The 27,294-nt window shown below is 40.4% G+C and overlaps 2 protein-coding genes across 2 annotated transcripts in view; both read right to left on the bottom strand.

Annotated features, from left to right (window-relative positions):
* The window catches only part of LOC126503272 (zinc finger protein 58-like), a 104,056-nt gene extending 95,021 nt beyond the window's left edge, over window positions 1-9,035 (bottom strand). Inside the window, exon 1 of the mRNA XM_050144833.1 lies at window positions 8,980-9,035. The gene's annotated coding sequence lies outside the window, so the exon portion shown is untranslated. The remainder of the gene's footprint in view (window positions 1-8,979) is intronic.
* Window positions 1,527-27,294, bottom strand: part of LOC126503287 (zinc finger protein 58-like) — a 37,529-nt gene continuing 11,761 nt past the window's right edge. The window contains 2 exon segments of the mRNA XM_050144860.1: window positions 1,527-6,376; window positions 19,761-19,765. Coding sequence (XP_050000817.1) covers window positions 5,282-6,376; window positions 19,761-19,765 — 1,100 coding nt within the window. The 3' untranslated portion in view covers window positions 1,527-5,281.

Below are 27,294 nucleotides of genomic sequence, written 5' to 3' on the forward strand. Positions count from 1 at the left end.
TGGACTAGCAAACAGGGAGTCAAGGTGCTTTTAAAATTCCACATTCACAGCTTGTGGTCGTGGCCCAGGGGATGCGTGAGTGCAGTAAGAACGTTCAAATTCCACAGCATCACATGCATGACATCCGAGATCAATAAAATGTGTAGACCACAAAGAACTGGGCAGACTCAAATCCCCATCCCTATGGCATGAAGCAAAATAGCCCTTGTCTTAGGTTAGCTGCTCCCCTTTCAAACAGGGTTTGCTCTTTGGATCCTGACATGGGAGCATCGTTGGGTTCCAAGGCAGCTTACCTGTCTGTTACCTGCACTGTGACCACATAGGGGCTCTGAGGACACTGAACGTTCCACAAATGGCCTAGCGAAGCAGTTCTCTGTAACAGTGTTCCAAAGCTCCGTGAAGACGTGTTGTATCACAAAGGCCTACAGTACTGAAACCACGTGGGTCCTGCTGTCAGCTTGGGACGGTGCCAGGCCCACGAGCATTTCTCTCTGAGGACTGGTCCTGGGGAAACACTTTCCTAGAAGAGTAGTTTTGAGCGTGGAACTCATTCAAACCAATTTTCAATTTTTTTTTTTCGCAAATGGATTTACACTTCCATAAAACAGAGACTTTCAAGCACGTGGTCTTGGCCCACGGCACCTTTCCTGCTGTCGGCACAGAGACCAGGACTCTCTGATTGGAACTGAGCTTTCTACAGCTACAGCAGATGTCATACTTGTCTAGTCTTAAACCTTAAACCCAGGGCTGGAAAGATGGCTCAGCAATTAAGAGCACAGCCTGCTCTTCCAAAAGTTCCCGAGTTCAGTTCCCAGAAACTACACGGTGGCTCACAACCATCTGTAATGAGATCTGGTGCCCTCTTCTGGCCTGCAGACACACACACAGGCAGAATACTGTATACACAATAAATAAATGAATAAACCTTTAAAGTCATTGTTGCATCAAATGAGAATGTCCCCAGTTGGTGAAAACTGTTTGGCAAGGGTTAGGAAGTGTGACCTTCCTTGTTGCCAGGGATGTCACTTAGGGGTGGGTTTTGAAGATATTCCAAGATCCCATTTTATTTCTAGCTACCTTTCTCTGTCTCCTACTTGTGGATCAATGTGTAAGCTCTCTGCTGTTATTCCAGTACCAGATATAGCTTAGCAGCTGACCTCAAACTTTACTGCAGAGCTGTAATGAAGACTGAATGAGATTCACAAATAAAACAAACATATAGACTAATGCAATGTGAAATAAGAGCCAGGATAAATGCTAATACACCATAAAGATTTGTCACTAGAACTGGTGTAATAAAAAACGATTGGCCAGTAGCTAGGCAGGAAATACAAGCAGGTGATCGAATTAAGGATGATAGGAAGAAGGGTAGAGTCTGAGTGGTCACCAGCCAGATGCAGAGGTAGCAGATGAAGGTGCAAAGCTAATAAAGGTACTGTCACATGGCAGAGCATAAGTAAGTAATGTGGGTTAACTTAACATGTAAGAGCTGGTAAGTAATAAGCCCAAACTGTCAGCCAAGCATTTGCAATTAATATAAACCTCTGAGTGTTTATTTGAGAGCAGCTGCTGGACAAACAAACTTCTGCCAACATATGGCTTCCAAATGTTTGGCACCAACTGCCACATAAAACATGTGAAAATTAAAAAGAGGATTCAAAAGACACAAAAGAACAGTGTTAAGCACAGCTTCTTGATGATGGTCTTTCCGTGGGTGGGCCCTCTTTGGTGGCAGCAAGCAGAGGCATGGCTCCTTGAAGATGCAGCTTCCTAGTTTATGTTGGAGGCAGTTAGCTCTCTTGTGAGTTCTGCTACCCAACACTTACGTGGAGTTTATGAACAGCAGGTGGCAGGCTACTCCGTGATGGCATGAACCCAGAAACTCCTCTGAGTTGGGGCAGTAAATGTGGCTCCCGGCGGTAACTACCATGAAGCTAAGCTCTCACGGGCCAAGGAACTGGTCAGAGCCAGCTACCAAGGCTACTGCTTTGGTCGTAGCTACACCACTTGACAATTTAAACATTCGGGTGTTGAAAAAAGATAGACATAGGCAGTAAAGATGGATTCAGACAAAAAAAAAAAAACTCTAAATGGTTTACAGTGTGTTTAAAAATATACATAGGCTTGGGATTGAAAAGAGACAGTAGGGACAGTCATAAAAATACATATATAGTTTTACAACAATAAAGTCCTAAAAAGGGAGTAAAGTAATATAAAAAAAACACATAAAGATGGAAAATACACAGAGAATCTGGATACTGTATGTTACTGTGTTGTATTTGAATTGTTTGATGGCTGAGGATACAATAGATGCAAAGAAATATTTGATCAAAAATATATAATCCAACCTATATATTTTAAAATTTTTATTGACTTCAAAATTTAACTCCAGCAGGGCACTGGTGGTACACACCTTTAATCCCAGCACTTGGGAGGCAGAGGCGGGTGGATCTCTGTGAGTTCAAGGCCAGCCTGATCTACAAAACTAGTTCCAGGACACAGCTGTAACAGCCATATCTGTTACACCGAGAAACCCCGTCTCAAAAAAGAAAAAAAAAAGAAAAAGATATGTTTCTTTGGGAAAGAGGTTCTGCTTTTATTTCTACAACAAAATGGGAGGCTGTGGAATCATTTCAGGTTAAAGAAAACCAGGTTTGATCAAGGAAGAGGCTCTGAAATCCTGACTGCAGTCATAAAGAAATAAACCTGGAAGATCTACAGGGCATATGATGTACATTTTATCTGCTCAAACACATAACAGGAAATCCTCTTTGGCTGACTTGTGTACAATGCAGTCTATTTAGATGTTACCTTTAAAATTTTATGTATTTTCAGAATAAACAGACTAAATACTAATAAAAATGGATGGTTCAAGTGATTCAGCATTTCAAAATGCCTCTGTTACAGTCTCCTCATAATTCTATATCCAGAGCAGCTTCAAGGTTGCTGGCTGAGATGATATAGCTTCACAGATTACACCAGTCAGGACTTGACTATAATTCTAAATTTTCTCATGTTGCCCAAATATGATTAGTGCCCCCAACCAACAGAAAGTAGGCTAGAGAACTGCATTCACATTCTTCCCCAAAAGAATTAGACATTTGTCTTTGTTTAGGGTGTTGGTTACAAAATGTTATTGTATTGCTCATACTAGAAGAAAAGCTAAAAGTAAATTAAATTTTAAATTTAAATTAAATTCAAATATCTCTTTCTAAAAGAAGGTAGATATAAAAATTATTGGAAAAAGGATAGATTACTGAAACTACTTTAGTCCAAAAAAACTATTAATCTTACATATTGGTATGGATTTTGGCTTACTGATACAAATTTAAAGTTAATTTTGAGCTATAGGTCTAGCATTTATAATAATAAGCCTCTGAAGGATTATTTTAGAAAGGTTGTGAGAGAGAAAACCCTGCTTACAATTATATCCATTTCTATGTATAAGTTATAAAAAAAAGACGTTGCTACACTATTGGTATTAGAGTAGTTCATTTGCTATTATGAGGTATGTATAATAAAAATGGAGGCTCCTAGTGTCATTTTATGTAGAAGGCTTCTCTACAATATGAATTCACTCATGGGCCCTAAGGACTTAAGACTCTGTCACTATTTAATTTGTAGGGTTTCCTATACAAAATATATTTTTTGATGTTAAGGTATGAAGAGTAGAATAAATTGTTTCTCTTATCAATTATGTTAGTTCCATTCACAATTAAATCTCTCATGTTGCGTTTGCAACAATTGTTCAACATGTAGCTACTGTCTTTGTTCTTACAAAGTTCATCTACAGCATGAAATTTTGGGTGTTAAATAAAGGAAACATAAAGTTCTTTGTCATATTCTTTGTATCAATAGGACTCTTCTGTAGTGTGAAAGCTCTGCTGTCCAGTAGAGGCAGAATACATCTAAAGGTATCTGACACAGAGCATTGTGGGAAGAGAGGTATGAAGAGGAGTGAAATGCCTCCTCGTGTCCTTCACTGTCATACATTAACTTGTTGGAGTCATGAAAGGTAGGGCCAAAAACAACTTTGGGGAGCAAAATTTTTATTTCAACCTAAGGGTCTAGTGTTCCTCTTCCAGGGATAGGAAGGGAAATAGAAATCATGCTTCCTAATATGTTTCTTAGCCTCCTGCTCACGCACAATTCTTATGTGACCCATAACACTTCCCCAGGGTGGTGCTGCGTGTCCTGGGTAGACTCTCCTACACCACTTACCTGTAGGGCCCGGGTCTTTCCTTGTTCCTAGGGTTCATCATGAAGACAGTTTCTGGTCAGCCAGCTAAAGCATTCTGTTTGTTCCTGTGCTCCCCCTGCCCTGCCTGGTGATTAGCTGTAGGGCATTGTTTACTCCATCTTTGGTGTAGTAATTTCCCATCTGCCTGGGCTGAAATCCTTGTAGAGCAGCTAGGTATATAAGGATTTCCCCAAGGTTGAATAAACGGCATTCGGCTGATCTCCTTTCGAATGACCCAGGTCTCTCTGTGTGTTCTTTCAATCTCCATGCCCTTGCCCGACTCGTGTACGGTACAGTGGCACACGAACTGTACCGAGGGGGTAACACAAAATCGGGTGTTACACTTACCAGTCAACAAAATGACCCCCAGACATGCCCATAAGGCACTCTGATCCAGAAAAGCACCCAGTGAGATAATGCTGGGCTAGATGAAGTTGACAGCTGAAGCTAAGGAGGGCATTTGTATTTGCAGGGATTCTCACCTATATCAATGCTTAGGTGTTGCTGAAGGTTGAAGTACTGTTCAAGCCTTAGGGACAGTGTTTGTATGTGTAGAGTATCTCTGTAGTATGAAGGATCTGCAGATATTGAGAGTGTGAAGAACACGTAGAGAACTTGCCACACTTATTGCTTTTGTAGACTTTCTCATCAGAATGAAATCTCCAAACATATAGCCATGAAGAATAGCTAAGCCCTGGTCCTTTTCTGCACAAGTAGGGTTTTTCTCAGGTGAGAATTACTGAGGTTGAACCAGGGCTGAAAGATAACTCAAACCTTCACCACATCCCTCACACTATTGCTTTGATGGAAATTCTTGTGCTACTTAAGATATAAAGAAACACTAAAGGCTTGTCACTCCCTTCAGAATTGGGCTTTCTCTCTCCGGAATGAACTTTACTGTTGGTAGGAAGTACTGACTGACTGGTAAAGCACTCAGCATTCTTCCCACGTGCCTGACTTCTCTACTCGATGGATTCGTTTGTCTTGGCTAAGGCTATTTAGCAAGATTTCATCCCACTGCACATACTTGTCAAATTCCTATTAAGAATGCGTCCCTTGATGTCTTTTAAGGGAGGAAGATCGGAAAAAACTCTTGTCACACTTTCCACATTTATAGGGTTTCTCTCCAGTATGAACAATCTGGTGCTGATTGAGGCTATCAAGTCTAGAAAAGATTTTTCCACATTGTTCACATATGTGTGGTTTCTCTCCAGTATGAACTCTCTGGTGTTCAGTAAGGGCTGAGTAATTCGGAAAGGCATAGTGACATTCCCCACACTTATAAATATGAATTTTTTTGTGTTTTTTAAGGTCTAATGTAGAGTAAAACATTTTGCCACATATTTCACATTTGTAAGACTTCTCCCCTGAATGACGCAATTTGTGCCAGGGAAGGTATGAGAGAGTAGAAAATGATTTCCCACACTCTTCACATTTGTATGGTTTCTCTCCAGAGTGAAACCGTTGGTGATCCTGAAGGTGTGCAAAAGAGTAAAACCGTCGGCCACATTCTTCACACTTGTAGGAATTCTCTTCAGAGTGAATTCTTTGATGCCGCTTCAGGAATGCAGAAGAGTAAAAGGCCTTGTCACAGTCTGTACATTTATAGGGCTTCTTCCCCGTGTGAATTCTCTGATGCCGCTTAAGCAACGAAGGATAGTGAAAGGCTTTGCCGCACTCCGTACACTTGTAGGGCTTTTCTGCAGAATGAATTATTTGATGTTTCTTAAGCAACGAAGGACAGTAAAATAATTTCCCACATTCTTCACACTTGTAGGATTTCTCTGCAGAATGAATTCTTTGGTGTACCTTAAGCAATGAAGGGTAGGAAAATACTTTGTCACATTCTTTACACTTGTAGGGTTTCTCTCCAGTATGATTTTTCCGGTGTCTATAACGTGTTGAGTGAGAACTAAAGGCCTTGCCACATTCTTCACACTTGTAAGGTTTTTCTCCAGTGTGAATTCTCTGGTGGACAGAAAGTTTTGTATGGGTATTAAAGGCCTTGCCACATTCTTCACATTTGTAGGGTTTTTCTCCAGTGTGAATTTTCTGGTGGACAGAGAGTCTTGAGCGAACACGAAACGCTTTACCACAGTCTTCACATTTGTAGGGGTTCTCCCCTGCATCAACTGTCTGGTGTCGAATAAGCAGTGAATTACAATAAAAGGCCTTGTTGTAATCTTTACATTTATTGACTGTTTTTCCTGTTGGTCAAAAGTTGAGACATGAACAAAAGCTTTGTACATTCTTTATATTCATAATGTTTATCTTTAAAATGGAGACAATTACCCATACTTACACTCTTATGGATAAATCAGAAATAACACTATATTTTTACATTTATGTTCACTGAGAATAACTCAGAATATATAGTAGGTGGAAAAAAATCTAAACTTCTACTCATGGAAAAGCCTGATCAAATTGAATATAGAAATAATGGCATGCCACGCAGTGGTAGAGCACACCTTTAATTCCACACTGGGGAGGCAGAGACAAGTGGATAGCTATGAGATTAAAGTCAGCCTAGTCCATATAGTGAGATCCAGGACGGCCAGAATTTCACAGAGAAACCCTGTCTCAAAAAACCAGAAAGAAGAGGAAGAGGAAGAAGAAGAGGAGGAGGAGGAGGAGGAGGAGGAGGAGGAAGACAAGGAGGAGGAGAATGGAGCATTATTGAAAGTGAAGTAGTTAATTAAGTAGTAATTATCTATGATAAAGGAATCTCTTAAAGGCATTACACAAAGAGAAATAAATACCTTAAACATAGGTATTTTTTATATGTAGACATACATGACATTATCTATCTACTGGGAAAGGGGGAGATTAATGGTAACTCTCTGAGATTGGAGACTTATAGAAATACCATCTTTATCCTAAGTATGCAGTTAAGAATTTTTTTTTATTTTTTTATTTTTAAGATTTATTTATTATGTATACAACATTTCTTCCATGTTTGCTTGCATGCCAGAAGAGGGCACCAGATCTCATTATAGATGGTTGTGAGCCACCATGTGGTTGCTGGGAATTGAACTCAGGACCTCTAGAAGAGCAGTCAGTGCTCTTAACCTCTGAGCCATCTCTCCAGCAGTTAAGAATTTTTATGCATGAATGGAAGTGTGCATAACAAGTATTTCTACAAAATCTTAAGTAATGCACCTCACAAATTTCAGACAGCAGCAGTTTATGTTCTATTTGAATGACAAACATCTCAACATCAAAATTATGAAAAACATTGGTTCACCTATGAATAACAACTTCTGTCAAAGACAATATTTTGTCAATGAAAAGGTGTTAAAATTATCCAAGTTTCTAAGAATTATTAATTTACAAGATAACTTAGCACTGAAAAGAAACAATGTAATGTTCAATTTGTGAAAACATGAGGCTTGTGTTTACAGATGAAGCGGAAATACACAGTTCTCATGTTCACATAACTAGAGCTCAAAGATACTGTTATCTTACACTGTTCTTTAGTGTTTATAATTGGACAATCCACCCACAAAATTATATAGATTACATATAGACAGTTGACTATAGGTTATCCATTGCCAAGACACAGCACACAATCAAACTGCAAAGTTATGAAAATGGAACCTTGAATTCTCAATAATTTGAAAACTAATTGATTAGCTATTAAAATTTTCTAATTTTAGACAGTTTTTAATCTATGACTATATGTCCGCAAAGAGTATGCATTCTAAATCCTTGGTGAGCATGTGATAAAAATTAGAATACCTTTTAGTCATTCACAAAGAACTCTGATGAGGTGATTTTGATCAGCATGATTATAAGTGATTTGAAATATATTTATGCCTGAAGTTACTGTCCTACAGTGGCTTCACACATAGGTCTTAGAAATGTTCACAAATTTTCAGAGCTTAGAAAATAGTGCAAAGTTATAATGTAAACTAAAAAAAAATGAGCTTTGGAAGTTAAATAAACAAACACAGCTCACCATTGGGGAATTACCAAATTTAAGAGACTTAACCATCATAAACATCTGGAAGAAGTCCTTTGACAACAAAACCAATGAGAGACCTAAAGAATTATCTCCATAATATCATGATTTAAAATGATGGAAAAGCCGGCCTTTCTGTTGACTATTTGAACCTCACCTCTGTTCTTGAACCCCTCATTCCTACACACCTGTATGCACTGTGGCTTCCTCTTGTTTCTTCACACCTGTAGGCCCTTGTCTTTGCTCCAGAAATGTCACCAGGTGTGGCTTAGAGAGAACAAGACCTGTTTGTAGGAAAGGGAACAAGATTAAGTGTCCTTCTACTGGGAATTGACATGTCTCTTCCAGTATAAGACTTATAAGGAAAGAAATGATATAACAAATTACTGTAGACAATCAGTTCCTTAAGTGACTTCTCACAGGGCCACTACAATACATAAAGGAATTTACAATGTCCAGATTTTGAGTCTCATTTAAGGGAAAAATATTAAAACTGAATTGTGAAACATTTTCATTAAGATGTAAGGTACATGCCTATTGCAACTGAAGTTTCTAACATTCCCACTAGTATGAAAGATGTATTCTTCCAACACAAACAGGTTAAACACACAGAAAAGAAAGCAATGTTTCTTAGCTAAACATATTCCCTAATTTTTATTTAAAACCAAGTCTATGGAACTTTTTGTTGGAAAGCACGAGCTCCCATGAGATAAGGTGTAGAGTGAGGACATTGCATACTGACACTGAACTAGGATGTCACTATAGAGGAGATGCTCACCCAGGAAATCCAGGTGGCTGTAATTCTCCAGCATCACATCCCTGTACAGATTCCACTGAGCAGGCTGCAGGTATTCCCTCTCTTCTGGAGAGAAATCAATGGCCACATCCCAGAAGGATAGCATTTCCTGAAATAAAGATCAATGAACGATACCTCACTTTTAATTAATTAAAGTCATTAATAATAGGCATTGTGGGGCTATTTTTCTGTCCATGTGACACAAGCTAGGGTTATTAACTGACAATGTGTATTCCATAAGAATATCCTGTATGTGACCCTATAGGAGGCTGTTCTTAATTATTCACTGGTATATGACAACCTAGATCATTGTGGGTCATGCAACCCATGGTCAGATGGTCTTAGTATAAGAAAACAGGATGACCACGCCATGGAAAGCAAGCCAATAACCACTGTTCTTTCATGGTTCCTGTTCCAGGTCCTCCCTACAGGTTCCTGCCTTGACTTCCCTCAGTGATGGACTGTTACCTGAAGTTGCAAGTTGAAATAAATCCATTCTTCTCAATGGTCACATTCTTTATCATTGTTAAAAAGAAACAAAAGCAAAACACTCTAACCCAGGTATCTTGTACTTGTTTACAGGAACAAGTGTATTCTATATTTTGTCCAGGAAGAAGAGAGTGGTAGACATAAGTGTCATGCTTCTAACATGTTTGTCATATTCCTCAGACACTTCTGATACGATCACATGATTTCACAATGGACCCATCAAGGAACGAGAAGGCAGAAGAATCTAGAAGTTCCACGTGGAAACCCTTAAGACAGATGAAATGTAAAGTGAATGTTTCCATAGAAAAACATGCATTTAGTGCCACATGCTTGTTTTATCTACCACACATATATACATTTCCCACAGGAGAAAGTAATGGTCAGAGAGAAGGAACTTCTCAACCCTTACTATGCACAATCGTGAATATCAAATGCCACGAAAATGTAGTTACTGATGTAGCAGCTCTGGGCTGAGATGCGGATTTCTTAATTTTTAAGAGTTCAATCACGATGCTAATGACAGTGCACTGAGAGGCACGAGATGGAGCACCCAAGGGGCAGAATGAACGGCTGCAGGACCGAGTGGGACAGAAACTTCCATTTACAGTTCTGTGAGCTTCATCCTCCTATGGCATCTTTTGGAAGACCTGGTCATACCAGGCATTGTTGTGCTTCATAGGCTTAAGAGTCAAATAAAACTGGTTCTTCCTTCTCTCCCTTGAAGGCTCACAAAGCAGTTTCCCAGAGTAGTGGACTTTCAGCTCAGATCCAGATCAAATCGAGTCCTGGGTCTGAAGTTCCTGGTGTTTTCAGCAACGGGAGAAAGCATTAGCTACAGTCAAAAGACTTTGGTACAGGAGAAGGATTAGCTACAGTCAAAAAACTTTGGTACAGGAGAAAGCATTAGCTACAGTCAAAAGACTTTGGTACACGCCGGGCGATGGTGGCGCAAGCCTTTAATCCCAGCACTCGGGAGGCAGAGGCAGGCGGATCTCTGTGAGTTCGAGACCAGCTTGGTCTACAAGAGCTAGTTCCAGGACAGGCTCCAAAGCCACAGAGAAACCCTGTCTCAAAAAACCAAAAAAAAAAAAAAAAAAAAAAGACTTTGGTACAGGAGAAAGCATTAGCTACAGTCAAAGACTTTGGTACAGGAGAAGGATTAGCTACAGTCAAAAGACTTTGGTACAGGAGAAAGATACTTTGTAGATAAAAATTATACTGTGAAAAATGTCTTTACTCATAAGGGTGGAGTGAGATAGGGAAGAGGAGGCCAAGATACTCCCAAGTTATAAATAGACTGAAAGAAGCTGATGAATAGAAAACCCTGTCATTTCTCAAGAAAAAAAGCAATTAGACTCTGTTGAAAGCTTCTTTGTAGCGAGTACATTTTCCCACTTTGACAAGGAAATAAAACTACAGATTCCACTCTTCCATACTGATCACTGACAACAGGGAACATGGTCAGCTTGGAGAACTGCAGGAGCTCAGGGCAAAGTGAAGATGGAAAAACTGTTCTTTCAGAGAGGAGGAGGTCCCCAATGGTGAAGTGACTGCAAGGACCCCTCCCTAATGTCGCCCAGCACCTGTTACCACTGTTCTGGATGAACAAGTGTCTGTTATTCTCTGGCCCCTCTCCTCACTGTGGGCTTCCTGGGGCTAGGAGGCTAGGAGGCAGAAGAAAGCCTGCCACGATGGTCTCATTTACTAACATAATGAAAGCAAACATTTCAGGGAAAGTTGAGACTGGCAACGCTCACTTCCTATGGAGAGGGAATACAAATAAATTTTAGCCTGAGGGGGACAAACTGGGGTTCATTAAAAACTGCTGCAAATTCATTGTAGCCCCTGAATCAGGAGGTGGAGTCCAACTGCCCTCCCCTTGAATGGAGGCTGGTCCTAGAAGCAAGCCTACAACACAGTAGACAGAGCCCAACTCATAAGAACTCTTGTATTCTATGTCAGTGTCCCTCAGAGATTTTTTTTTTTTAAAGAGGCCAGACAAACCGAGTCCTAGGAGATCATGTGGAAGTCAAAACTAGATGCCAAATGAGGGTTGAATTACCAATCAGACTTCAAACTCTCCATTTAGTTCAGGCTTATCCATTGATTAAAGAACATGGCGCTTTAAAAATACACTAAGCACATCATGAAGTAAGAATGCACTGACCTGTCCCAACCTCTGACACACATAAGTGTGGCACATAGCAATCATTAGCTTTTAAGTTAACAAATTTTTGCAATGTGATGATTCAGATAGTATAATTGGAACCCTAAAAAAGGACATGATAGGTCATATACAATGTACTTATTGAGAAAATGGAATGAATAATTAGAATTTTTAGCTTACACTTCAGTATCACGTGCTTTGCACTGTAGGAAGAAGGTCTAGATGTATCCAGATTTATAGAATTAGTATATTCTTACCAAATCTAAATGCAATGGTGAAGTGGTGTGCATCCAACGAACAGTGGGGACTCACGTTCTTATCCACTGTTTTATTTTATGTAGCTACCACAAAGGAAAGAAAAGTGGACTGCAGAATTTAAACAGTTGGCTAGCCTTGACAGAGCTTTCAACTCAAAATATCTTACTGCCTTTGAAAATAATTTTGGATGGGCTCAATGACAGACTTTTATAACCACAAATGACAAAGTAATGAAAATCTGTTTCTCAAGTTTATTCCATGCATATGTTTGGTTTCTACTTAATTCTGTCCAAATAACTTCTGGAATGTCTCTCAGTGGTCTCTGACATAATCACACGGATGACCAAGAACTCAACGGCGTTATCCAACACACAGTCCCGTCGGGGTTTTCCAAGAATGACCTGTCTAGCGTAGCAAGATTAGTTCACAAGTCTGTAAAAACCAGTAATTCCTTCCCTCATAGCATCACTCACACAAACATTGGCATACAATAAAAAGATCTGGGAACAGGCAGGACTGGACAATGCAGGGTCCATGCGGGTCCCCATGGAAGAGTAATGAATAGAACATTGCTTTGCTGGGTGGATGACACAAAACCCCATGTGAGTGACAGTGGAGGAGGTAGCTGTCATTACCCACATGCAGAGTAGGCTTCTGTTTTGGATAACTGTAGAGAAGCATTGCACACGCACTCGAACCTCTGGTGTAAGGAAGGAGAAGGCATCGGAGGGGGCAGGGAAGAATCAATACCACTGTGGCCTGGCTGCACCAGTCACGGAGAGGTCCAGAGACGGAATGAGGTCTGCTTACTTTCAAGTACATGAATATATAGAGGTCTATGAGTTCTTCCTCACCCTCCTAGCCTGGCTCCCTAAAACAAGGTGAGCTTTTTCACCTGCTCCTAGGGCCCCTGCTGACGGACTGGCCCGTCAAGTTCAGGGCCAGATCAAGGCATATCTACACAGCAGTCGTCGGCAAGCAGACATCCTGCCTTTCTTGAAAGTAATGAACTATAACTTAGGGATGGAAGACCCTCCAAAGGCTTAAACACCCCAGCCCTCAGAGCAAAGCTGGGCATCAGCTTCCGCAGTCCTTGCTCTTATTGCAGTGGGTCTTTCCCTCCGTATGTCCGTAGCATGTCTGTTCCCTCACCCCTACTCAAGGCTTTTGTTTACGAGCTGATTTTGGCAGATTTTTCTGCAGCATTCCAGAATTCCTCAGCTGCCAACTGTTATGTCTCAGATTTTCTTTTTCCTTTTAGTTCAGCAACTGGCCAAAATAATAATAATAATAATAATAAATCTGAAGACCATCAATACCCTAAGACTGTAACTAGGCCTGCTATGGAGCACAGGAAAGACAGAAAATCCACCCGAGAGCGGGTCAGCTCTAAGAGAACGGATCCCCATCCCATCTCCAGCACTACCTGAGACGCGGTTTGTCAGTTGACCCACCAAGTCCTGGAAATCCAGAACCTTACACCATCCTCCACTCCGGCGCTACCATCCTGCTGTCCTGTCCCAGAAGCCCATGGTAGACTCGGGTTGTGGGCAGTTTTCTAACAAAACCATCAATTGGCACCATCAGACACGCCCTCACCCCAGCCCTGACCTGCAACCTCAGGCGACCCAGCCAGTTGAGCGCAGCACCTCCAAGGCAGCTTCTCCCGCCCTCCCACCCAGCCCAGGTCCTCTCCCTCCAAGACGGACCCGCACCCCGCACAGTGCCTCAAACTACGCTGCACCCTGGACCAACCTCCATGTCAGAGACGCAACGGGAATGCACAGCAGGCGGGACTCTCGCACAACTTTGGGGAAATACCACACTTTCAGACAGAATGAACAAGTATTGTTTCCGGAGCGGGCCCCTGTGTCGTCACAAAGGACCAGACTGCATTTCCCACAAGTCTGCGCGAAGGAATTCCGGAAACCCAAGTGTGGCGATTTCTTTGGTTACCGGTTTTAGCAACGCGCAGTAGAGAAAGGGAGGAAGAAGCCGGTTTTGCAAGGGAGCCTAGGGAGTGAGGCTGGCGTTTACTTCCAGACCCACAACACGAGCTGTGTGAATGTGAGTGGAGCCTTTGACAGAAATATTAGGTTTATAGGTCATTTCTGGTCCATGTGTTCTGATTTTAATCTTCGTACATCCTGAAAAAAAAAATCACACCGACTCAGTTTTACTTTTAAACAATGAAACGAGACATTAATGCTGAAATGCGAATTTCTTCTTCCTTCTCTTTTGATTTTGATTATTTTTTCGAGACAAGGTTTCTCTGTGTCGTCCTTGCTGTCCTAGAACTCGCTCTGTAAACCAGACTGGTCTCCAGTTCTATATCTAAACGAAAAGGAGAAAAACAGATGAGCTATCTTGGGGTAAAGCCCTTGTGTATAATGGAGGCTTTCCTTGAATGTAAAGCTATCAGAAATATCTTCATAAGAATATTATTTCTTAGCATGGCGAGCCTCCCAATTGTGTGTGTGTGTGTGTGTGTGTGTGTGTGTGTGTGTGTGTAGAACCATCACCGAGAAGGTACTCACTCATATGGGAAGTGGTGGTTGGTGAAACTGCAGCATTCAATCAGAACTCCTCTGTTGTCTCCATTTCTAGATAGTGGGGGTTCATTTTTTAGGAAGAGAAGATAATATCCTGCAGGTCTGGTTATGTAGAGTACTACATGGGTCCCGCTCATCTCAATATTAGGGGCCTAAGCATGCCTGTGGAGAATTCTACCTGAAACTGAATTCTCAGGCACTATTTATGCTTATTTAGATTACACTCACAATTTTATCTTTGACACCTCTAAAAGATTTTTTTTTTTCTGATTTCTAGCTCGTTAGTTTCCTCCATTGCAGCTTTCTGAAAAACATGATTTTTGGGCAAGAATCAGTTTAATTTCTGAGATTTGGGGCTGGAGAGATGGCTCAGTGGAGTAGTTAAGAGCAGCTACTGTTCTTGCAGATTAGGGTTCCTTTGTCAACAGACAGACCTGTCAGCTCACAAGGACCTGTAATCCCACTTCCAGAAGATCTAACTCCCTCTCCTGCCATCGCTGTAGGCAGATGTTTGTTTGTTTTTGCCTACAATTGGACTCATGTGCATATGTGAAATACATACACACATACACATAAAACACAACGTAGTTTTGTAATGTCAAGCTTGGCTATCAGAAAAGGAATCGGTACTCAAGTATACCGTGTGAACACTCCAGTATATCAAGCATTTACCTGTTCATTGCTATATAAAAAGCTATTTCCAGTTATCAGTGCTCTGCACAGTCCAGGGAGATAGACTCCATATTAGTGCAGTTCTCAAGGCCTCCGATACCCACTACCCGGAACCTGAACCATGTCCCTAGGTAGATTTCAGGAAGCTTTGTCACTGCATCGCTCACGGGGAGGCACACCACCTAACTGCGTAAGTAGTTTCATGCCTTCTCTAAAAGACATACTGAACAAGCTTGGGATAAGGCAAATGGTGGCTTCTCTCTAAGGCTGATTCACAGACTGCATTCTGTCATGTAATACCATCCAAATATTTCCCCAGTTCTGCTTGAAAAAAACAAAGGTTTACTATCCACTTATGCACATGCAGAAGGCCTCAGGAACATGTGCCTTCTTGGCTGTCCACCTTCTGGCCTATTTCTGTGGTTATGCTTTTCTTGGTTCCAGACCATCTGCCTATGCTTCCCAGGCTGACAATGCTGGGCCTCTGTCTCAGACTGGATTACCTGGGTTTTGTATTAGCATAGGCAGCGTGTGAGCATTCTAATTCAAAGAAGGCTTCATAATCAGAAGAGCCATTTCCCTCTGCTGTTCTGCAGAGGACCTTAAGTGGTAATTAGCCAATATATGTAGTCACTCACCATTTGTTGTTATCTTTTTATCCTGGAAATTATCAGAGCGTGAATATACTGGCTCAGATACATCCATGCAAAGGAAGGCACGTTCCTTCCTGTTCATTTCCTTAGCCTCTGGATTTGTTTCCCTCTCTACTGCTATGGTAAGAAAACACCCTGGCAAAAAGTACCTTGGAGGTAGAAAACAATTATTTTGACTTAGAGGTTATGGACCACATCCAGCTTGGGTTTTGTAGTTGATGCATGTAATTATTTGGAAAGAGGTAACTTAAATGAGAAACTGACTCCATCTGGATCTCCTGTAGGGCATTCCCTTTATTAATGATCATTGTGGGCGGACCCCTCCCTTGGTGTATTTAAGGGGCGTGGAACTTCACTCCTGTGCTGGTGGACCTGAGCAACTTAAGAGCGCAGGCTGGATAAGCCGGAGAGCAGCACTCCCCCCATGACTTCTGCCTCCCGTTTCCTGCGCTGACATTCCTGAGTGACAGGCTGCCCTCTGGAAGTGTAAGCTTAAGTAAACCTTTTCCTCCCCAACGCAAGGCTTTTGTTATCAGGTTTTATAACAGCAATACAAGCCCAATAAATACTCACCATCACTGATGAAAGTCAGGGCAGGAGGTCATGGGAGGAGCCTGGAATCAAGGACAGAAAGCGAAACCGTGGAAATACACTGTTTACAGGCTTGCCCCATTAACTTGCCCAGTATGCTTTTACTATACAACCCAGGACCAGCTGCCTAGGGGTGGCACCACCCACAGTGGTCTGAGTCTGCACACATCAAATATCCATCAAGAAATTATTCCACAAACTATAAGTCAGTCTGACAAAATCTACCCATCAGACTACTTGGAAATTCGTGTTACTAATTTTAAATAGCTCTTAGGAGTTTTTAGATGCTGGAGAAGGGAGGATATACCTGTACAGGGGAAGAACCTTTGCCAAGTATGCATGGACAAAGTTACAAATCAGTTACACATGCTAGCGGTGAAGCTCTATTACTTTACCCCCCAAGCAACCATGCAACCATGACACGAAAGATTTATTACCACTTTACTTTGGCAAGTTGCAAAATGCCATATAGTGTTCGATACAGCAATAAAAATATGTGCCTGTTAATTTTATAACTGTTAATCCAGTACAGGGAATGAGATGACACAAGATGCTTCTAGACTCTTGCGGTTGGAAGGGCCACCTCTATGTTGGTGTAACTATTCAATGAGATAGGTTGATGGACTAATACAAAGAAGGGGTGTGTGGTTGAATGAGAATGTCTCCCATTTGAATTCTTGGTCCTCAGTTGACAGAAGGATCAGGAGATAAAGCCTTGTTAAAGTCATTAAGGGTCTGAAACTGATCTCTCCTAATTTGTGCCTTTTGGGTTCTAAGATTTTGTAGACCTATTTTATATCCTAAATAATTAATAGATTTTTTTCAGGTGCAATTTGTAATCCCCAACAAGGCAAATTTTCTTTACTTCTTCAAACATTCTAAAGTATATACAATTGAATCGGCTAGGAAAATGTCATCCATGTAATGGTAAACTATAGATTTAGGAAATTGCTTATGTTTCATTTCCAATGGCTGACTTACAACATTACCTGTGGTAGAAGCTTCAATTGGTATCTCTTAACAGGCTGAGAATTAGTATAAGTAGGCTTGTGAAGGCAAGTTTTTCTGTCTTTTTCTTGTGAAGGTACAGTAGAGAAACAATCTTTTAAATTAATAACTATAAGAGACAATCCTTTATGCAATAGAGAAGGCAAAGGAATTCCAAACTGTAGAGAGCCCATTGGTTGAATCACCTTATTAACAGCTCTTAGATCTGAAACCATTCCCCATTTTCCAGATTTCTTTTTAACAACAAATAAATGATAATTCCAAGAGCTGGTTGATTCTTCAATATGTTGAGCATTTAACTGCTCCTGTACCAGCTGTTCTATAGCCTGTAGTTTCTCTATTGTTAAAGACATTGCACAGCCCACATAGATTTGTCTGTAACCATTTATAGGTAGGGATGTTTGTACCTTTAAAAGATCAGCAGCTGTTGTGCCCTATTCTTGTACAACCTGAATGGTCAGTGACTGTTTTTTATAACACCTTCTAATATTTTACCCCAGAAACATAATTTATGATTTGTTTCTAAGATTGGGGAAATGTTACTCTGAGTATTCCATTGCTGTAATAAATCACATCCCCACAAATTCGTTACTATTTTTTATCACATATGGCTTTAGTTTTATTCTCTGTCCCTCTGTCCCTATACATTTGACCCATTTCATGCTGTTTTACCTGAGATAACGTTCCAGTCTTTAAAAGGTGAACACTTACCTCTTGAAGAGGCCAATTTTGATGCTAAGGTTCTGGTGCAATTATTGTTACATCCACACCTGTGTCTACCAGATCCTCAATGACATTGTCATTTATTTGTATTTTTAATTTTGGTCTTTGTTCATTTACAGAAGTTTGCCATAATATATTCTTCACAGTTTCTCCTGAATTTTTTGTTCTCTCTTCTATAGGTGTTCTACTATGCAGAGCAGTTTTTTTTTTTTTTTTTTTTTAACAAAAGGCATTAGGTTCTTTAATTGCTCTGGAAAAAAGTTTCCTCCAGGATGACAGGAAATGACTGAACCAAATTTGGCATGGTGACTTGCAGAATCCCCTTAAGGCGTTTCCTGATGGCAAAGGGTTACCATGACTTTCCCTTGTTGATCTACATACATTAGTCCAATGCCTGCCCTTGGCATGTCTTCTGCGTAATCCAGAAGGAAGGGACACTCTGTTTGTATTATGCTTAGAAAAAAACATTGTTTCTAAGAATGCACTGTTTACAATCCCTTTTTAGGTGACCATGTTTACCCAACTGAAACACTTGACATTTTGATTTTTCTTCAAACCTCTGAAAATCACCCTTTTTATCTAAGCATCATCATGGTCATGAGATTCAATATTGATTGTATCTCTGATCCATTCCTCCAAGAATGCTGATCTTGCCTTTAATGGCCTAACTACCCTTTTGCATTGTGCATTAGCATTTTCAAAAGCCAGAGATGCAATTATTATTTCTCTAGCTTCTGAATAGTACTATTCTATTTTCTGTTGAAGTCAGTCTTTTTAAGAAATACATGAAGGTTTCCTTTGGGCCCTCTATAACTTTAGTAAACAGTTCAATTTTCTTTTCTACTTCTCCAATTATTTCCCAAGCATGCACAGCATAAACCCAGGGCATAAATCAGTACATCAGCATAATCTCCCTCTCCAATAAGTTGACATTGGGAGGTTTCCAAACCTTTAGCCCTACTTCATTGTTCAATGGTCTTAGCCTCAGTTTTCCACCATACCCTCTACTGTAATTGAGGCGCAGTCTCTAAAACTGCTGTAACCAATTCTCTCCATTCTTGGGGGATAATTCTATTGCAAATTGACCATGAGTCTGATATTTGTTTCACAGAAGGTGAATACATGCCATATGAGACTATAGCTTCCTTGAATCTCCTTAAAGCTAACATTTCCAAAGGATCCCATTTAAGTCTTGCACACCCTTGGAGATATCTATCACTTTCCGGTTGTTCTCTAAGGTGACTGGATAAATTAAAATTGGTTATTTGAAAATCCTAGGCTGTTCCTCTCTAAACTTATAATGCAATGCTGAAATTGGTTCTCCATTAAATTCCTCTTTATGGATCTTAATATCTCTATAATCTGTTTTAGTAAGTTTTTCTAAGGACTCTAACTTGGCACTTATATGAACAAACATTTTTAGAGAGGAAGCAAGAATTATCAAACCAACAATAAACATTAACAAAATAATTAATAATATGTCAATCACAGTGAAATTGATTATTCCTTCATTTAATTATCCCAATTTTAAAGCATCCATAATAATACAGAGACCTAATGCCCTTTAAGGCAATAGTGTTTCCCATTTTCTAACGTGGGAAAAAACTCTATTAACTAATTCTTCCCTTTAAAAATTCCCAATTGTCTCACCAAATCTGTCAACAATGACAGTGAACTGTGAGCTGTAACACACCTGAGTGTAGAACAGGGGTACTGAACAGTCTGGCTGAGGACAGCTGCAGCTGACAGTGGGTAGCCATGTGCTGAGAGTGGCAGCCCAAGGAGAGGATTCCGGGGAAACCCACGACTCATGGGGAAGAGGGAGCTGGCTGTCTGAAGTAAGAACACAGACTTGTGCAGAAGATGCACGTATGGTGTGAGCTCCCTGAATGCATAGCCAGCCAGTCTAGGGTGGGTAAGTCCTATGGCATTTGGAGCCCAGGTGCTTCTGGAGTTGGGGTGGCAGCTGGAGAATGTTGTAAAGGGGCAACAGGAAAATTCCAAACTCGCTCAGAGGCTTGGAAATAAAAGAAAACCTAGCTGGCAAGGCAGTGGCTCAGGCAGGAGCCCCTGAGTATACTAGCGGCTGCAAAGCCACATGCAAATGCCTTTCTCGTGAATTCATGTCATAAAGTTGGACGCCAATTGTTGCATGACTTCTAATTGGTCTTAACAATAAAATTCCAGAGCCCGATGTGGGGCAAATGCTGAAAGATCAGAGAAAGAAAGGAGAAGCCACAGTCAACTCTTACCTTGCTAACTCTTCAGCTGAAAAAGGGCTTAACTACTGTCTCCTTTTTTGCATGCCTCTTTCCACCCACCCATATCACTTGCTGTCTCTCTTACATACCTCTGTGGTTAGCTAGTGGCTGCCTCTGCCTGAATGACAGTATCCTGCAAGTCCACGATACTCTGCCTTGAGCCTCAGTTCCCACACCTCGGGACATAGAAGGTTGATCCCATGAAGAAGAAGAAATAAGAACTAAGTTCTTGGGATATAAAATGAGCTACTTGGAATAAGGAAACTCTCGTGGCTGTATGGGTTAATATGTCTCTCACCTTCTCTCAGATACTGCTACTCCTCTATTTGTCATCCTTTGGTGTAGGAGGTCCTTCTGTCCATGTGTTGCTTTCATTGGTTAATGGATAAAGAAACTGCCTTGGCCTAGTTGATAGGGCAGAACTTAGGTAGCTGGGGAAGACAGAAAGCTGGGAGGAAGGCGGAGTAGGGGAGAGACACCATGGAGCCACCAGAGACAGACATGCTGAATATTTCCCGGTAAGTACTGCCACGTGGCGATACACAGATTAATAGAAATGGGTTAAACTGAAATGTAAGAGTTAGCCAATAAGAAGTTAGAGCTAATGGGCCAAGCAGTGTTTTAATTAATACAGTTTCTGTGTGGTTATTTTGGGTGTAAGCTAGCCAGGCAGCCAGTACAAACAAGCAGGGCCCCCTCCTTGCAACAATCCTTGAGATCAATTGTACATAAACTATCAGAAATAAGTGTTTATGCACAGAAGAGAGATGCTGGTTTCGAAGCAGAGATAGGAAGATGGCACTCAGCTTTGTCGGCAGAAGCCACTCACATCCTCAGTCTTTTTAAAAACTTCAGTAACTGATCATTATACGAGTTAGTATTAGGTGACAAGAATGAAGTCGTTACATTGTAAGGGACATGGGGAAATGGATAATACATACTGTTGAAGTGGAAGCAGTAATAACAGGAGTGCAAGTTTGAATAATCCAAGTATAAGGCTTGTTAGCGTTTTACCAAGAACTTAGTGAAAATATAGACATAGGAAATGTCAGTCTAACTTCATAGTATTTTAATGGGTTCCATCTTTTCAAAAGGCAGATTAGCCTGTCTCCCTCTTCACCATCACAGGATACGCTTCCTACTACAATCAGCATCATTAGGACCGCACATTGGGAACTACACAATCTCTTACGTTAATGCTCAGGTTGTTGGCTTTTTAAAAATACTGTTCTTAGTCCTTAAGAATTTCATACAATCTACTTTCCCATTTTTTTATTTTTTTGCAGTTAAAAATTAAAAATGTCACTACATCATTTCCATCATTCTTCCAAGCTTTCAATATTCCTCCTCCCTCTCAAATTCATCGTCTCTTTATTATTGTCACACACACATATATATGTACACAAATATGTAAATACAACATGCTGAATTCATTGTTATTAGCATATTCATGATTTCATAATTGACCACTTGGTATTGGAGAACCAATTAGAAGGCAGCTCCCTGAGGAAGATTAATTCTTCCTCTCTTAGCAGTCATTAGTTGCTCCTAGTTCTTTGTCAGTGAGAGTTCCCCTTCCATTTTAGCATGTCTTTTGGTATTGTCTTATTTATGTTTTATTTAGCCAGCCATATTGTTACGGTACCATGGGTATTGCTTCCTGTCATTTCTAAGAGACACAAACTGTCAGCATACTTCCTGGTTTCCAATCCTTACAGTTCCCCACTCGCCCGTATTCACTCAGTCTCAGGCAAGAAGGTTGTGTTGTAGATGTGTGCTTCTGCGTTTGTGTATGTGTGTGTTTGTACATGTGTGCACCTGTTGCGTCTCTCCAGGAAATGTCTGTCACACACATAATCGGTGTCCAAAAAAGGACACAATAGAGACAATAATTTGGGGAGAAAACAGTGCACGGTGCTGGCTATCGGAGCAAGGCATGAAATTGAGGATGATCAGGTTGAGGGGGAGCATCCAAGAACAGAAATAAAATACAGCCACCCCATCTCATGTCGACAACAGCTGCACAGTTTTTCTACGGGTAGTGAGACCTGCAACTAGGGTTGAGCAATCAGGATTAGATGTGCCTATGGGAAGAATCCTGGAATGGCAATCTTTGCCTTTGTGATATGGGGTGGCATGCCTGCTTGATGAATGGGGTCCACCACTTGAATATGGAGTTGTGAAAACAGTTAAAAGGTTTAGAGGCAATGTTGCAGCTGCTGACTGTAAAACATAAGAGTTGAGATTGTTGGCAGCCAGCTGTAGAGGTTGCCTGGCCCACGTCGTGTGTAATAAGAAATATATCTAAGGCTGCAATGGGAGCCAAGCAAGAAGTTCTCTGCTTAAAGGAGGAATTACAAGAAAGGATTTGGAACAGCATCCTTTGCATTGGCCTCTGATCTGGCAAGTAAATTAGACAAAAGAAAGGATGAGAGAAGCATCTTGGCTTGCCCTTTCTTATAGCTTAGAGGCCAAAGGGAGAAGATGGTAAAAGTAACAGTCAACATCCCTCAGGTTCCACCTTTGTTTGTTTGTTTTAAAACAAAGGCGAGAGCTGTGATCCAATATGTACATGGAGGTGAAGTCATGGCCAATAATTAAAGCAGTATAATCAGGAAATACTCAGCACTTGAACTGGAATCAGGAAAGACTTTTAAGTGAGAAATGAAAGAACCTGTTAAGACCTGGCTAGTGAGGCTGTGGGGCGTCTGAGTAGACAGGATTAGCCTGGCTGCTGTGGAAACAGACAACCAGAGCAATACAACTACTCATCTTTCCTTAGGCAAAGGCTTCATAAGCTCATACAATAGAGGGAAATCATCCCTCATGGACTGGCTTAGTAGAGCCATTAGAATCACCTGGTCACTTTATCTGAGGCGCTCATAAATACCAGGGCTCGAGGACTGTAGAGACTGACAGGAACCCAGAAACAACAAGAGCTGTGTCTGAACCCTAACTTTTTGGAACATAAATAGAACTATGTTCACAGAGGACTTAACAGGTTGATTCTTCACGGGCCTGGAGACTCTATGCAGCTCTAGTGGTTTTGCTGAGTCCTTTGTTTGGGCAAGATCATTATAAGGTAGAAAGGCTTTGACAAAGTTAACTGACTTAGGCCGACATGTAAATAATGTTCATAAAGTGAGACAGCTGCCGAAGATTAAGTGTGTCTAGTTATTCAAACACAGATGTAACAAGCTTTGTTTTGAGTCAAATTTCTGGACCTTCGCATCCATGTTGTGTAAGAAACTACAAAGATAAATGCCCAAAATGTCAGCTAGTCTTAAAAAACGAAAAGGAATAATCCTTCATATCCTATCAGAAAACATTGTAAAAGAGAAAGAGTAGCCTCAGAAAGTGGACAATTGGTGACTAAATATATATTTTTCCATAAATAGTGATCAGTGAATAAATCCCAGAGGAAGGCAGTCCTGAGAAGAAAGGTTACACTAAGATTCTTAACTGAATATGAGAGAGGTCTCAAATCAATAACTTAATGATGCACCGCAAAGCTGCAGGAGAAAGCCAAACTAAAATACAGATGTTAACATCAAGTATAAACAATATATACTACAAATAGTATAAATGAAGCCTAAAATTCATGAACTGGAGATGTGAAGAACAGTATACTAAACAAATAGCAGAAAACATCTCATAAGATAGACAAGATTTTCCAGTTCCTAGTAAAGCAACCAGAAAAAGGCAGGGGATGATAGTGGAGGAGGGGGAAGAATGGAGGGAAAAAGAAAGGAAGGAAAGATAGAAGGAAGAAGGAAAACTGAGACCTAAATTAATGGAAGAAAAAAGGGGAGTTGTTACAACAGATTTCAATAGAATACAGAAAATCATCATAGAAGCCTTTGTAAACTTATTTTCCAAAAACTTTAGAAATGTTAGAAGAAATAAATACATTTCTAAATATATACAACTGAGTGAACATAAAGCCAGAAGATATAAACATCCCAACTAGTCCTATAACGGTAAGGATACTGAAGCAGAAACTAAAAGTCTGACCACAAAGTAAAATCCAGGGTTGGATAGATGTACTGCAAAATTCTACCAAGCTTTAAAAATCAAATGATACTATTTAAATTCTTTCATAAAATAGAAACAGAAAAAACTAACAAGAAGAACAGAAAGGAAATTACCAAGAAACAGAAGGAACTACCAAGCTAATTCTAAGGAACTGGTATAACCCATAATAACAAAATCAGAAACACACACACACACACACACACACACACACAATGTAGGCGGAGTTTTCCTGTCTGGACCTCCTGCTCCCAAATAACGGACACAGAGGCTTAATATTACTTCTCCCTTGACTCTGCCTTTAATCTCCCCATCGTTCTCAGTTTGGCTTTCCTATCTAACTTTATCCTGCTCGGCTATTGGTCAGTCAGCTTGTTTACTAAACCAAATACAGCAACATATATTCATACAGTATAAAAGAATATTCCACAGCGCGTGCACACTCACACTCCAATACCATAGCACACCACTATCCATAATGAATACTTGGAAACTCCTCCACAAAAAAAAAAAAAAAAAAAAACCAAACCCCTAAAAACGTCTCAAAGAAGTTCACACTTAGATTAGAAATTACAACTAATAGGATTTTATCTCCTAAGGTGGGTTTTGTCATATTTAAATCACCATACAATAGACATAAAGACAGAAATCACATGAGCATCTCAAAAGATGAACTGCAAAGCACACTGAGGAAGAAACAAGGAAAAGACGGGACATCTTTCAACAAAATAAAGGCAACGGATGATATTTGGATGGCCAACCTTTAGTAAGTAGAGGAAAAATGATGAAAACAGTCCCTGGAAAATGTGATACGAGACAAGGGTTACCTATCTGGATTCTTATTGAATGCTGTGCTCTAACTGTTAACTAGAGAATTAAGACAATATAGAGAGGACAAAAGGACAAAAATTAGGTCTGAAGTTAAACTATCCCTATATTTAGATGACATTAGTCTTTATTTTAAAAACCGCATATACACCACCAAAAACATATAAATCTGATACTTTCAGTAAAACAGGAGCTTACAGAGTCAACATATAAAAATCATTAGCCTTTATATACACCAATAGCAGAATTTCGGAGGAAGAAACCGGGGGAAAAATGCCCACTTATAATGGGAGAAGAGAGAAGGAAGAAGAGTAAGAGGAGGGAAGGAGGCCGAGGAAGTGAGGAGGAAGCAGGAAGTTCTTACAGGAGTAGCATCAACCAAGGTGGTGCAAGATTTCTCCCTGTTTTTGTTCTCGAGTCACGCTCTCACTACGTAGCCCTGGCAGGCCTGGAACTACTATTAGCAAAAGTTTAAAATACTGAAAACAGTTAGTAGAGGAAGACATCAGATGATAGAAAGATACCGCATGTTTATGGACTGGCAGAGCTCACACTCTAAGACTGGCAATACTGATAAAAGCTATCTACGTACTCGGTGAAATCCAGGTAAAATTCCGATGACATTCATCATAGAACTAGAGAAAAAAATAAACTGATTTGGAAACACAACAGACCACAGACAACACAATTTATACAGAAAGAATAGTCAGAGGTCATTATCTGATCTCAAAATATATAACAAAGACATAGTGAAAAAAGCTGCAAGATACTCACACAGAAAGAAAAAAAAACAAAACAAAAACAAAAACCCACCTATATAAACAAATGAATGTACGGTGAGATACAGACTTGAACCAGTATGGGAACGAGCTCTTAAAATTTTTTTACATAAATGTCAAAACCATATAGTGTAACAGATAGCCTTTTCAAAAATTAGAGGTGGCAAAACTAGATGTGCAGAGTTAAAAAGATGAAATTAGATCTGTGTATTTCATCCTATATAAATCAATTGGACGGTGGTGGCACATGCCTGTAATCCCAGAACTTGGGAATCAGAGGAAGGTGGATCTCAGTGAGTTCAAGGCCACCCTGGTCCACACAGAAATTTCTGGGACAGCCAAGACTGTTACACAGAGAAACCATGTCTCAAAACAATAACAACAACAACAACAACAACAAAAAAGTAATTTGAATCTGATGATAAAATAACTAAATATTAAGAATCCAAATAAGTGCTGGGCAGTGGTGGTGCACGTCTTTAATCCCAGTACTTGAGAGGCAGAGGCAGGCAGAAATCTGTGAGTTATAGGCCAGTCTGGTCTAGACAGTGAGTTCTAGGACAGCACTGGCTACACAGAGAGACCCTGCCTCAAAAAACAAAAATTAAAACAAAAAGTGCCGAAAAGTTTTATAAACATTAATACCACATTTGCACCAACATGAACACCACATGTGGGCACCAAAAGTCTGCAGACAAAAAAAAAAAAATCTTAGTAAGTACCTTTTTATTGTTACTACATTTGGGTTAGGGGGTGTAAGTAAAGAATTGGTTTTCGGAAAAGAATGAAGTCATCAGACAGGGACTAAAAGGATGACAGGGAAATGGGAGCAAAAGATTATGGTGATTAGCATTAAATAACGAACTGCAACTTCTCTTCAGCTTGCAGCCTTATTTCTTCTTTTGCTGTGGTAAAGCACCCTTACTTGAGTAATGTCAGGAGACACTGTTAACTACTGCTCATGGTACATGGGCAATGATTTTATTAGTGACTTTCTGTTTTGATTAAACATCATGACCAAGGCAACTCAGAGGAATGACTTTACTTTACGGTACAGAAGGGATCAAAGTTCACGATGGAGGGAGGGCATGAGAGCAAGCTGTGTGGTGGCTGATACGGGAAGCTGAACGCTCACATCCTCAATGGCACGCAGGATGCAGAGAGAGCAGAGTGGATGTAAAGGGAGCTTTTAATTTCAAAGTTCACCTCTAGTGATCTACTACTCCTAAGCCTCCCCAGGGCCACCAACTTGGGGAATAAATGTTCAAATGCCTAAGACTACAG

The sequence above is a fragment of the Alexandromys fortis genome, unplaced genomic scaffold (assembly GCF_014885135.2).
Source record: "Alexandromys fortis isolate MF-2015 unplaced genomic scaffold, M_Fortis_MF-2015_v1.1 scaffold_52, whole genome shotgun sequence".
Taxonomy (NCBI): Eukaryota; Metazoa; Chordata; class Mammalia; order Rodentia; family Cricetidae; genus Alexandromys; species Alexandromys fortis.